This window comes from Anser anser (assembly GCF_964211835.1).
Source record: "Anser anser genome assembly, chromosome: 15".
Taxonomy (NCBI): Eukaryota; Metazoa; Chordata; class Aves; order Anseriformes; family Anatidae; genus Anser; species Anser anser.
In genome coordinates this window covers 2,682,234-2,695,007 of record NC_139736.1, presented here as the reverse complement: position 1 = coordinate 2,695,007, position 12,774 = coordinate 2,682,234, and the positions used below count along the sequence as shown (strand labels likewise).

Sequence of the window (12,774 nt, the reverse complement as noted above, 5' to 3'; positions counted from 1 at the left end):
ATTTTTTTCCCTCCCCCTGCTCAGATCTCTTACCTCTGCCTGGAAGCCTTCTACCAGAATGGCAACCAGAAGGTTGAAGAGCACGTAATTGCCAAAGGTCATCAGGGCCACGAAGTAGAGCGCTGCCCACGAGGATGTAGATGCCATCCCATTGTACAGGACCACGTTCCAGTCCTCTTGAGTGAGGATCTGCAGAGAGGTGAAGGGCAAGACTGATTACTCCACTCCTCTCATGCATGGCAGCTGCATTCAAATCCTCACTGACATACTCATTTCTTCCTCTCCTTTTGACCTTTTCTAAGCATAATCATTAGCAGGTCTCATGAGATAAGACATCAAAACATTCCGTTATTCTGAGCTTTGCACATGAGAGCTCTCTCCTGGCCAAACCTCCCCTCTCTGCAGGAGGATCTAGCGCGCTGCTGCCAATAAAAATGACTAGTTCAGATCCTAGATATGGCAACGTAAAGGGTGTGCTGGTCTAAGTCCTATTATTTGGTATGAGGGGGGTATTGTCTCCTTTGATAACCATCAGTAGATAACAGACCTGAGGCCAGGGCTGTTGTCCCCTGTGGAGCTGCTCTTTATAAGGCATCTGGACCTGAAGGAAAGGGTAGGACACATGATATTTGACATGATAAATGCCATAGGGTGGCTTAAGAAACTCAGGGAAGCAAAACACTTTCCATTGGGTAAAAGTACTGACAAACTGGGGGAAAAAAATACGCATCTTCACAAAGCCTTGCTCTAAGGAACCTTCCTAAGGGATTTGCACTCTCCTAGCTTCACTGGAGCTCAAAAACCTAGGGGCCTATGAAAAACAGATGACAGACGCATGCTCCACATTAATTCAGGCTTACAACGAAAGTGGCTCCTGAAAACAAGGTAGCTTTGGGGATAGGAATGCAGTCGGCGGCACTGAGCCGTGTCTCTCATTAACCTTCATGGGATGCAGGGCTGAGCACTTGTGGTCCGTGCCAACTCTATTTCCCGCGGGACTGTTAGAATAAATGCAGAAGTCTGTATTTATGTTGGAAAAAAAATATATGAACCTGTGAGACTAATGCTGATTTCTCCTGGCTTCTTTGTATGGAGGAAAACTTTGCAAGAAGTTATATTCATCCCAGTGAAGACTCTGGATTACTTTGTACCTCAGACAATACTGTGGTGAACACCTACTCTGCATTTAGAAACTTCCCTTAACATTGTTTACACCGTGCTCCATTTGGTGCACTTAGGCTGTAAGGACTGAGCTTTTAAACAGAAAAGTCTAATCTTTATATTTAGAATGTCCTGGAAACAGCAGCTTATTGCTCCATTATGGAATAGCCAGTAATTTAAAATACATAACAGACCTTGCCTGCAGAGGAAACGTAACTTTTTACATAAAGACTTTCCCAGCATATAGAGCCAGCAACTCCTGCTTTGATTTGTGAAACTATTTTGTCAATCCCAGTTAAATTAAATTGTTTGGAAGTGCATTTTTTGGGCAATAAAAGCAGGTAAGGAGATAGAGATCTACAGAATAGGAACAGAGTGGACAGTAGACCATAGGTCTTGATCTTAACGACTATACGAAAGGAAAATAAGAGTGAATTTCCAAGTCTTCCCAGACTTTACTTTAACTAACAACAGATAGGTATAGCGATGATTTTGACTAGATTTCTCCATCAGAGTTTGTAGAGACCAGCTAACTCACAAACACAATCACTTTGCCCTAATAACTCTATGGCATGGTTTCAGTCCAAATTTGACACCTATTGGAACAGTTTTTTTTGAAAAGTGAAATAATTTGTCCAGGTGCTCTATGTTAAAACTTCATGGAGGACCCAGAGCTTACCTGAAACACTGTCACAATGGCCCAAAGCAAGGAATCAAAATTCTTTCTATCTGGAACTGTGTCTCCCGTATCAGTTTTCAGGCTGAACTTGCATCCAAAAAGATGCATGCCGAGAATGCTAGAGTAGGAAAAAAGGGAGATGGAAGAAATATATTATTGCAGGAAATACGGTTGCAGTGAGGACTGCAGTGATTTTTGGGATACTTTTTTTTCCCCCAGTGTTTTGTGTGCCAGTGGTATCTCCCAAGAAGATGGGCTCTGCACTACCATTGATATGACCACTGATCAAATCCTGCCATTTAGTTCTTGTGTGTCATGTTTTGTAATAATTGTCTACACTGAAGTCAAATCAGGGATCTCATTTTTCTAGAAAACATCAAACTACATTGCCAGCTGCCTAATCTATCTGGTTTCCAAGAACAGGATCCCAAGGAGCATTATAGGGTCAAGCAGACAGAGGTCTTGGAAATCTGTATAACCTCCCTCTCAAATATGAGACTGGTAGAGTCCTGTTTCTGACAGCTTACTGAGACACAGCTAAATGAGCCTCCCAGGAACTCCAGAACAATTGTTTGACTGTTCTTGCCTGTCTGTGTTTTTCATTCACCTACAGAATTACAGTATTGCATGAAAAACTGAGACCGCAAAGAAGTAAATCGTCTGTTGAGCGTCTGCTTGTCAGTCTATTGTGAGCACTTCTGTCATGTAGGCAGCCTAGCAAACACGCTGCATTGTTATTCTAATCTATGTATTATTTAAGAGAGCCGAACGATTAATCGAAGGAGAGAAGCCGCAGCCTCTGGTACCTGAAGATAAAGATGAAGAGCATGAGCAACATGCAGAAGGTGGCTACGTTGTCCATTGTCTTCATCAGGACCACCAGCTGGCGGCGGAGGGCGGGCATGAAACGCACCAGTTTCAGCACCCGGAGCAGCCGAAAAGTTCGCAGCACAGAAAGGCCTCCGTCCGACTGGCCGATGATCTCCCAGACGCTGCAGGATGCAAGGAGAAAAGCTATTAACAGCAGTACTGCACTGTGAAAGCCCAGAGCAGGCTGGCTTCTTACAGGATATCACACCATTTAAGCCCTAAAAGGGTTATTTGCTGCTGCTTTTGAAAAACACCTCTGCTTCCCAGTTGTGCAGGGCCATATGCTCATGCCTAACCTCTAGCCTTTACAGCTGGTTTCCTGATTCTTTAATTCCCTTACTTTCTGTGGCTCTTCATAACACACCATGTCTCCTGCTAGGCTGTTTTCACTACAAACAGTCACAAGCCTAGCCACAAAAAGTGGATTGCAATTTTGTACCAGGCTAACATCCAGAGGGATTTACATTTGTGGGGATGGGTTGGTTTGATCAGTGTTTAATATTTAACAAGCCACAGACTGGTCTTTTTTTCCGGGCCTTTTCCCTGTTTCTTCTCACTTGTCTGCGGCAAAGGGATGGGCCAAGTGAAGCCAAGAGCACTTCTGTGTCTGCCCCAAATTACTGACCAAGGGTTGCACGGTGCTGCTAGAAAGAATCCCAGCGCAGAGAGGAGCTGCACGAGCTGCTGCCACGCATGCTGTGACATTCCCAGCATAGGCTGGGATGGTGGTGCCTTGGGAGGGGATAGCAGAACACAGCCCTCTCTTCCCCTCCGGCTTGCCCTGTTACGTGTTAAACTGGGAGAGGGAGGGCACGCTGCTGGGATATGGACGCTCACAGTACTCTTTTCCCAGGACCAGCCGTTGTGCACTTCAGTGGAAAATTGTCCACCGTGCCAGACATGTGGCGTAAATAGACCTTGCTCTCCATCTGCCAGGTCCATTTACTTTGGACGGCCCTTCTACTGGGGGGAATCTAAAAGGCCAGCGTAATTATAGCCCATGATAACCAGTGAGCCCTGGATTAACGCATGCCACGTCATTCCTGTTCCCCATCCCACTCCCCAGCAGGCCTAAGCCCTTGGCAGAAAAGCCACAGCGAAGAAAGAACTGGCAGTGACCTGATGACAACTATGATCCCGTCAAAGATGTTGTACGGGTTCTTGATGTAGCCGAAGAGGCCAAAGGCAAGGAGTTTCAGGAGCATCTCCAGGGCAAACATGCTTGTGAAGACGATGTTACTGATCTCCAAGGCGTTGGTCAACTCATCCGGCTATGGGGCAAAAAAACAACATGGTCAAACAGATGTGCAGAGGAAATGGCCACGGGCTGGTATGTTCCTCCCCCTCTGGGATTTGTGCTAACGATGCACAAATGCTGTGGCTTCCTGCGTTCCTCTCGGAGAGCCACAGAGGCAGGTAAGTGTCTGAGGCGGACAAACAGACAACCATCATGGGCGGTGCCTAGGAGTTTTACTGGAAATACAGAATCCCAGCCCATTTCTGGAGCAACTGCAGAACAACTATGCCCAATATATGTGCCCAACAAATTGAAGCTACACAAAGAAGAGCACTTGTGCATTCTTGCAACAACAACTACCAAGGGTACTATGGCTTGTAAGTCTTGTATTTAGACTTGCATTGGTGAGGCTGCTTTTATTGCAAAGCTTTCTGTGTCCTGCTATATCCAAAGTAGGAGCACTGTCAACACAGCGTAGCTCTATTCACATACAAAGAAAGCGCTTTTCCTGCAGACATCTCTTAAAAGAATTAAGAAAACAAATACCTGTGAAAGTCAGTAGGATCAATAGTTTTATCTCCCTTGAGTGCCTTTGGAAATCACCCCTGAAAGCAAAACAAGATGATTTCTCCTCCTGGAATCCTGGTCAGTAACTTACAGCAAATCTTGTTAGAGCAACAGCAGCATGGCTCCACGTGTCAGGATTTCCTCCAGGATGGCAGTGGGTTTCTCTGGTTGAAGCTGGCTGTGTGCAGCTTACCTCTAAGAACTGATCTTTCCATTTCTCTCCTCCATCAGCACCGAGTTACCTTGGGCTACAACCTCGTGTTTCAGACACAGCCTCTGAAGTTCCTTTCCTGGGGAGTGCAGCGATGTCTGCCCAGCACCTGGGCTCCTGATTCACGGCAAAACCGTGGCACAGCGGGACATGCACAAAAGGTGGGCTGGGGTTTGTTACTTACTCGAGCTACTCCCCCTGACACCACCAAGCTCTGCAATGCGCATTTCTAATGCTCACGACCCATTCCTTTGTAAAAGAAAATGAGTCTTTTTCATTTCCTTGGTGTAATAATATTGTCTAGAAAAAAGGTGTTATTTTCATATCTGACTCATCTCCTGACTGATAATAGCTTCCTTTATTCCCCATCCGTCATTAGACGCTATGTTAATAGTTGGCAGTTTCTTGGGGGCTGTTGCTGCATTATTTGTGGCTCTGAAGGGACAAGACCATTGTAATACCACGGCACAACCACGTTTAACTCCACACCCTGCAAAGCAAATCCCCAGCAATTGAAGGAGATGGGGGAAAGAGTTAACTTGAAGCCAGGAAGAGCCTGCACAACCCCTACTATCGGCAGCGACAGTCTGTGGGCTGCTAATGAACCATCATTCAAAGGCTAAATTACTTTATGCAATAGACTGTCTTGTGCTCAACCATTTATCCAAGAGAAAGAGCACTAAGAGCCTCAGTCCTCATGATTATAATCCATACACGCTAATTACTAAGGGACACCAGGGGAAGGACTGTGCAATTCTCAGTTCTTTAGTTGCTAGCAAAGGGTGGCCCAGACGGCTGCAGGGAGCCCCGCGGTGGCACTGCCCCCGGGCTGCCCTCCTTCCACCTTCCTGGCTGCAGGGACAGCAGTTCCCTCTCCAGCAGCAATCAGCCCGTGCCCGTTCCCTGACAGTGCCAAAACATCCCGGGCAGAGGGCTTTCCTTCGCAAGGGAAGCCCAGCTGAAGGAGAGGACTGCTCTAAGATGGCATCTAACCAGCTCCCCAGCGCAGACAGCGCCTGAAATAGCCCCGCTGGCTGCCAGCCGCCGGTCCCGCTGCAAGCGATGGTGGTGACGGGACACCGCTCTGGCGGCATCCTCGAGCCATTTGTCAGCATCGTTATTTTTGTCAAACGTGGCTGGCACGTTCGGTTTCCCCTCGGCTGGGGTTATGCAAGAGCATTCTCGACAAGAGGCAAAATAACTTGCTAAATTCTTGCGTCCCTCCCGGCAGCAGCAGGAGCCTCCCTGGGCCGGGATGTGCATGGCAGGCCAAGGATGGCTCGTTAGAGGGCTGAGGCTGGGAAATTAATGACAATCGTCAGCAAGGAAGCTGCAGCTTGGGCAGCTCTGATGGGACAGAGTGGTTCTGTGGCCATATTTCTATCGGGAAACACAGGAAACCTGCCCACCGCTACCTACGGTACCTTGCAGCCTGCAGTACGGCTGTTGTCTTGTCTGCTAGAGCCAAACCTGATTCTGTATTCCCCCAGTTCTCCTTGCTGCTGCCAGACCTGCTGCCAAGAGACACAATTTTATCATGAAAACTGGGATCCTTGGGGATCTTTTCAAAATCCCTAATCCTGGAGTTACATGAGCATGATGAGACAATTTTGGGAGGCCTTACAAAAAAGTTCCGTGTCCAGCCTGAAAAGCCCAAGCTGGACAAACCAGAAAACACCCTCAGGCAAATAAACAGAATTTGCTAGTTGTTATGCTCTAAAACGTCCTGTTCTGTAAGCCAACCCCAACATTTTTTTGCGGCCTGTTGAAATATGGGATTGCGACCAGTTAACGTGCCAGTATAATTGCCAGAACTGATTTGCCAATTTCCTTCGACAACTCGGTGTCCTTACCGCTTCCTCCCCAGCGCCATGACTTTCACGTCATATACAAGTTCAGAGAGCGCAGACAAAAAGCTGCAGCGATCTCTCATGGGCAGGGAGAGAGGGCACGAGGAAGAGGGAGAGGAGAGGACACAGATGAGATCATCCATAGCCGCGATGAGAGGCTGATCCCGCGAATCAAGAAGGATGACGGGGGGAGCCTGGGCGAGGCTGACGCCGCAAAGCCTCACGTGCTTCAGGCGAGACCTTCATCATCCTTCAGTGCTCCTATTTGGGGTAAGGCAGAACTAATTCGGTGACAAGGACTGCTGTAACGTAAGATGTTTGGAGTGCAATCCCGCCGCGACCCGGAGGCAGGACCCACTGGGCAGAGACAAGGATGGATAGCCCTGCATGCTGGCCGAGCTGCTGATGTGAGCTTTTGTATTATTAGAGTGGAAGCTGAACAGCAGATGAGCCAAACATCCAGTGATACTGCCTTCAAATGTAATTACCTTCTTTCAACACCAACTGGAGCCTAGAAAACAGCCTGCCATGGATATTTTTATAGCTTATGAAACGGTTTGCTGCTCAGAGCACAATTCATTTCCCACTTTTCTCACTCCCTGATGAGCAAAGATCGAGGAGGAGGGTTAAGGAAGAGACACTTGGAAGCCAAGATGGATTTGGCCATTCCCCTGGAGTCAGCCACTAGGAGACACTGTTGTTTTGTTCAAATTCAAGCCAACCCCAGAGCACAAATTTTTCCAGGAGCCTTTTTCACTGGGAAAAACAAAATGTTGATCTGCTGAAAACAAAACTTTTCATGGCAAGGTTTATTTTCTGTCAAACTTCCTGGCTGGAAGAAAATGAAGTTGCAACAAAGCTTTAAAAATGCTGTGATGTCTTGTTTTGACCTTCTCAGAAAAGGAAATTTCAGGTTTTCTGCTTGAGATGTGGTTGTGTTGTGAAATGCAACTTCCTTCCTACCAAGGCACGGCTAACAAAGGTTGACATCAAAATGATGCACATCTAACAGAGTATTTCTAAAGTGGCATTTCTTGCTTTTTACCAAACACTTTCTAAGCCTTAACAACTCTGACAAGGAAACTACTTCCCCACTTTAGGGCTCCAAACTGTGTTAGTGAAAAGTTCCTTTTTCAACAGCCCTCATCAGCTTAGGATATCTCCATATCTTTTGCTGCTGCAACGCCTGACCTTTACAACGGTCCAAGTTTTCAGAGACAGGCCAGGCCAAAACGTGGCCGGAGAGCAACCAGGCACCCATTGCACGATGCCACAAAACACCCAGGAATCCCCGCAATGGATGCGATGCAGGAGATGGTGGGCAATGAGGGGCACGAGAGACCACAGCACCAGTCCGAGAGGCTGGGATGGGAACCGCCACGCTGGGGACATTCAGCAGAAATGGGCACAGAGAAGGGCTTAACCTGCCCGTGCCACCGTCAGGTCCCAGGCAACATTCATACAGGGTTCAGGTCTGAATACAAATCTTACGGATTTCAGATGCAAATGAAAGCTCATACTGCAGGAGTAAGGTTCCCACCATTAAAGAGAAGGACAGAAACTCTCTGGGATCAATTCGCAAGATTTCAGCATCTCTGAATTCAAGTTTAAAGTAACAGCCTTGACTCCAAGCAAAACACGTCCCAGGAAAGCACAACCACCTCTGCTCACTTTTAGGCCATAGTTATGCTGCGGAATATTTCAGTGATTCAAAACCCTGTTTTTATTAGGGACAAACCTCAAACATTTCAGCAGTTCATTCCAAGTTCAGATAAACAGACAAAAAATCCTTTTCTAAATAGTTTGGGTCTGAAAACCTCGGAAGACTAGTGTCTTTCTGAGAATCTGATACTTCTGGTTTTAGCGAGACGCAGCACAACCCCAGAGCCTTCCTGGAATCGGGAGAAAATCAATAAAAGAGAAACCCATAATGGTCAAATTATTGATGGCCCCTACAAAGAGAGGATGAAGAAGAACAGGAGTAGGGCTTTGCAGCCTTAGATTCTCGTAGTGCAGCTGCATTACTGTGTTTTGGCAAGTCACTTTATCTCTTTGTGCCTTTCCTTATCCTCTCACCCATATCCTACCCTATCTCTCTCGACTGCAGCATCCACAAAGACCTTATTCTATGTCACTGAGGTTCAGCACCCAGCAGGATGGCACCGTGCCATGGCACCCTTGAGCACCTTTTTGCTCTGATACTGAGAATAAATAATCATGCCTGCACCATGCTGGAGAAAAGGGCTGTTAGACGCCTGGTCCGTCCTGGTGAATGAACAGGGAAGGAAGTTTCTGGAGTAAAAAGATGTGTTTTGCTTCAGAAATCCCCCCCGAGCCCAAAGCAGCCGTTTGACTCCTCCTGAACAGGGAGAGCTGAGGCTGGCAGAGACGCAGAGGAGTGGTAAACAAATCCAGAACATTTAGTCTCATAAACATCCTTTGCACTTGTGTTGTTTTTTCTCTAGTCCTGGGCCTAAAGCTGTCAATGGGATTTTGAACACGTGCTTATCTTCGCTTTTCTGCTTTGTATTTTTAAGCTCAGTCTGCAGAGACTCCAACCAGGAAGAGGAGACATCATAAACTGTCAATTTACCTTTTGCTTCTGGACACGCTACATTTTCTTTCTTCACCCCATTTTCAAGGGGCTGTCATTTTCCAGCTACCAGCTACTGCACTGCAATGGATCTCACCTGCCTGCAGGCTTTGGCATCATCCTCGTTTCATGGAATTAAAAACCAAAGGGAATGCAAGAGAGCGGCAGAGAGCAAGGGAGAGGGAGCATTCGGGCTAACTATGAGGAAGTGGAAGAGAAAGGGAAGAGCCAAACCACAACTTTTTGCATTAATAAACCCAAACCGTGTCACTTAGTGCAATCCTGGATAACCCACGCAGCACTAAGCACCGTTACTTTCTAACACGTCTGCAAGTTGCAAAAGCACACCGGGACACCTGCAGCCTCTGCCACGGTGTCGCCAGCTGCAAAAAGGCAAGAGTCCCACGAAAACCATGCAAAGGGCCAGCAACACAGTGCCAGGCTCCTCTCACTGCCTGACCTCCTGCTCCAGCCGCGCTCCAGCCTCCAACCTCCGCCGTGAGGAGCACCGCGACCGCGACCCTCCGGGCTTCATCCTCGCCACGAGAGCTGCGAGGCGGACGGAAGCCCTTTGCATCCCATCCATCGCACACCACAGAGCCATACTTGAGCCAGCTTTTCCTCTAAGGGGGAGATTAAAGCCTGCTTGCTTTACGCACTGAGCCACGCAGCCTCCTACATAACTAATCTGTTTAACCGATGGATTACTGGGCTCCCTATTACATTTGTACGGTTTACGTGCCACTGTGAAAGCAATCACGAGGTGAAAGTCAGTTTGCTGGGACAGATTAAAGAGATGGTTTGGAAGGAATTAGTATTTTTTTAATAAGAAATATTGTTCAAAAATGGTGGAAAACAGCTTAAATGAGTTTGAAGCATGGGCACCGCAGGAGGGGAGCAAATCAATGAAATTGCTAAAGAGAGCTCAAGAATACAAAATGTTCTTCTAACTTTTTCTGAAAAAGCAGAACATGTGGGAAATGCCTGTACAATGCTAATATAATAGGTGGACTCCCACAGTCAGCATCAGCCTGGACCCGTACGCCTTCCAAATACATAGGGAGAGGGGCTGGGTAAAACCTTGCGTGGCGCTGCTGGAGGCTGGGTGTAACCCACGGAGCAGTGCTGGGATCTGTGAGCTGCAGCCTGTCTCCTTTCTTTCCTCTGCTCAGAGTTCGGTGCCCATCCCAGCACCCAACTCTCCCCATCCTCCCCGTGCACCACAGCTCCGTACACCCAGCATCGTCCCCACAACCTAACACTCCCACAAGCTCAGGTTTTATGTTTGGGACCCTCAACTGCATTTCTTGCACTCTCACTTCAAAAACTTGCATCAAACACCAGTTTCTTGCCCACATCCTTTTCCTACAACAGGTTCAACCAAGGAAGAGCCCCAGCCTCCTCACGGAGTCTCTGCTCGTGGACCAGGAGCTATAATTAACAGCCACGTCACAGGCATTTTGACATGAGAGCAAAATACAGAGCAAATTTTGTCCAAAGGACACACAGACGGCGATGGCAGCCTGCACGGGGGCTGAGCACTGCCAACAGCTTCACTGAAAATCAGGGCACGTGCCCGAGAGGCCAGCAGGATTACTTTAAATAAGAGCAAGAGTGATCGGGCCCATGAACCTCGAGAGCAGATGTGGGTGCTGCTAAAAGGCAGCCCTGGCTGGGCTGGGCTGGGGAAGGTGCCTCACACACCAGCGATGAGATGTAGGGGCATAGCGTGGCTGAAATGCAAAAATGTGAGCACCAGAAATGGGTGAGGGAGCGATGCTGCGACGTCTCGCATGCCGGGAATCCATTCTGCAGCAGAAGAGATGAGGTTGCCCTAAGCTCCGCAAGCTGTGTGCGTGTTTTTAGTTACAGCTTTCGCTCCGGCGTCTATAAAACACTTTGGGAAAAGGACCTCTTAGAGGGGGTTTGAAGAGCCAGGAGCTCGCAGCTGAAGCAGAGAGCTGTCAGGGAATGTAAGTGACATCTCAGAAGGCTGCCAGCAAGTGTGAAGGCTACGTTTTGACCTTTTCTCCCCTTTATTTTTTTTGCTTGTCAAAGACCAAAGTAGATAATACTGATATTTCTAAGGTTAGAAAAAAAAGGAAAGCACTTCAAGACTTGGCTTCTTTCCTCCTCTTCATTCCCTGCCCTTAATTTGACCTTAAAAAAATAGGAAGAATAATGCAATAGCAATTGAATTTCTGCATTTGAAAATATTTCTTTTATAAACTGTTTTGATGTAGTTTATTGACCACAGCATAGGACTCTTATTGCATTACAATCAACTTCAAACCAGCTTAATTGATCTAGACTATGGCACAAACCACGGAAATTGCCTTACCTTCGTAGGACATAGCTTCACTTAGTAGCAAAAATGGTTTGGTTGGTGCTTTCCCATGCACACAAGTACAGATGCAAACTATTTATGCTCTCTGGCCTTGGAAAGAGACCAGGGACTTGAACCGGGATGCTCCAGCTCCTAGAAGCCTGCCCTGGTCACCAGGATGTTTGCTATTCTGAGGTGCCTTCTGCCCTGCATTTGACAGCCAGACATCACCACCTCTCCGAGCCAAAAGCCCTTCTCAGGGAGGGCTGAACTGTTGTTAATGTCTTTACTAGAAGCTGGGGCTTCAGTGAATTTGTGCTTTCTGATGAAAAAAATTGTTTTGCTGAGAGATTCCCAGATCTACTACTTAATCCCTACTTAAAAGTAGGCTGGAAAGAGAAAGAGAGAGAGATATCTCCTCCTTGTGTGTCCTGATAAATGTTCTCTCTCTAGCTTTGGAATTAGAAACAGCAAATTTATTCTCTTAGTCACCTCCACTCTCAGGTTTTATGCCTTCCTCTAAATGGGATCCTTCATGTGGAGCGATAACAGTTTAATTGAAGGTAGCTGATGGTAATTTTTCTTCCTTTCAATTGACCTACTTGATCTCCTAATGCTCCATGGAATTGCTTTTACCTCTCTGCTCTGTGGCATGAAAGTCACTGCTAATAATTACTTACCCAACTGCATATGGTCAGACATGCAAAATGCACTGCTCCTTTCTGGGGCTGCACATAGGGCATCAGTGGAGGAGCGAAGCAAGCTGCACAAACACCTGACGTACTCCAGTATTCCCCCAAAAATGCCATTAGAGTCAATGTCATCCAGCAATAACCATAGACTGAAGTCATATACACTCTGGGCCATTTGTGTGAATCCTTCACGGTCACTGGGTACTGACTCCTGGGGATGTTTTCTACAGAAGAAACCTCGGCTGCCATACTTCTGTCTCTTGCAACAAGAGCTACGGATCAGGGAGGTTTTGTTCTCTGGGATAATCAGCTCCTCTCTGTGACTTCCTTATGAAGCTTCCCAGGCCCAAGGTCCCACGTGGCACAACGTATTTGCTGCATTACTTTCCCATTTCTCACTTTCATTCAGCAAAATGCAATTTCGCTTTAAGTGGCATAAACGCCAAGCTGGATTAGATCAATTGCTGTCTTCTCCACCCTCAGGAGGAAAGGACCTGGGCAATCTGAAACGCTATCGGCAGCATCATGCAAAACTACTGCTATTATCACTGAAAAGTAGGCCAATCAGCCGGATTACGTCTTGATGGA

The 12,774-nt window shown here is 47.1% G+C and overlaps 1 protein-coding gene across 5 annotated transcripts in view; it reads right to left on the bottom strand.

Annotated features, from left to right (window-relative positions):
* The window catches only part of CACNA1H (calcium voltage-gated channel subunit alpha1 H), a 228,334-nt gene that overhangs the window by 52,274 nt on the left and 163,286 nt on the right, over positions 1-12,774 (bottom strand). For all 5 annotated transcript variants that reach the window (XM_083799401.1, XM_083799403.1, XM_083799402.1 and 2 more), the window contains 4 exons: positions 3,830-3,981; positions 2,647-2,832; positions 1,841-1,958; positions 34-189 (listed from right to left, as the gene is read on the bottom strand). In XM_083799401.1, the coding sequence (XP_083655527.1) occupies positions 34-189; positions 1,841-1,958; positions 2,647-2,832; positions 3,830-3,981 (612 nt within the window). The remainder of the gene's footprint in view (positions 1-33; positions 190-1,840; positions 1,959-2,646; positions 2,833-3,829; positions 3,982-12,774) is intronic.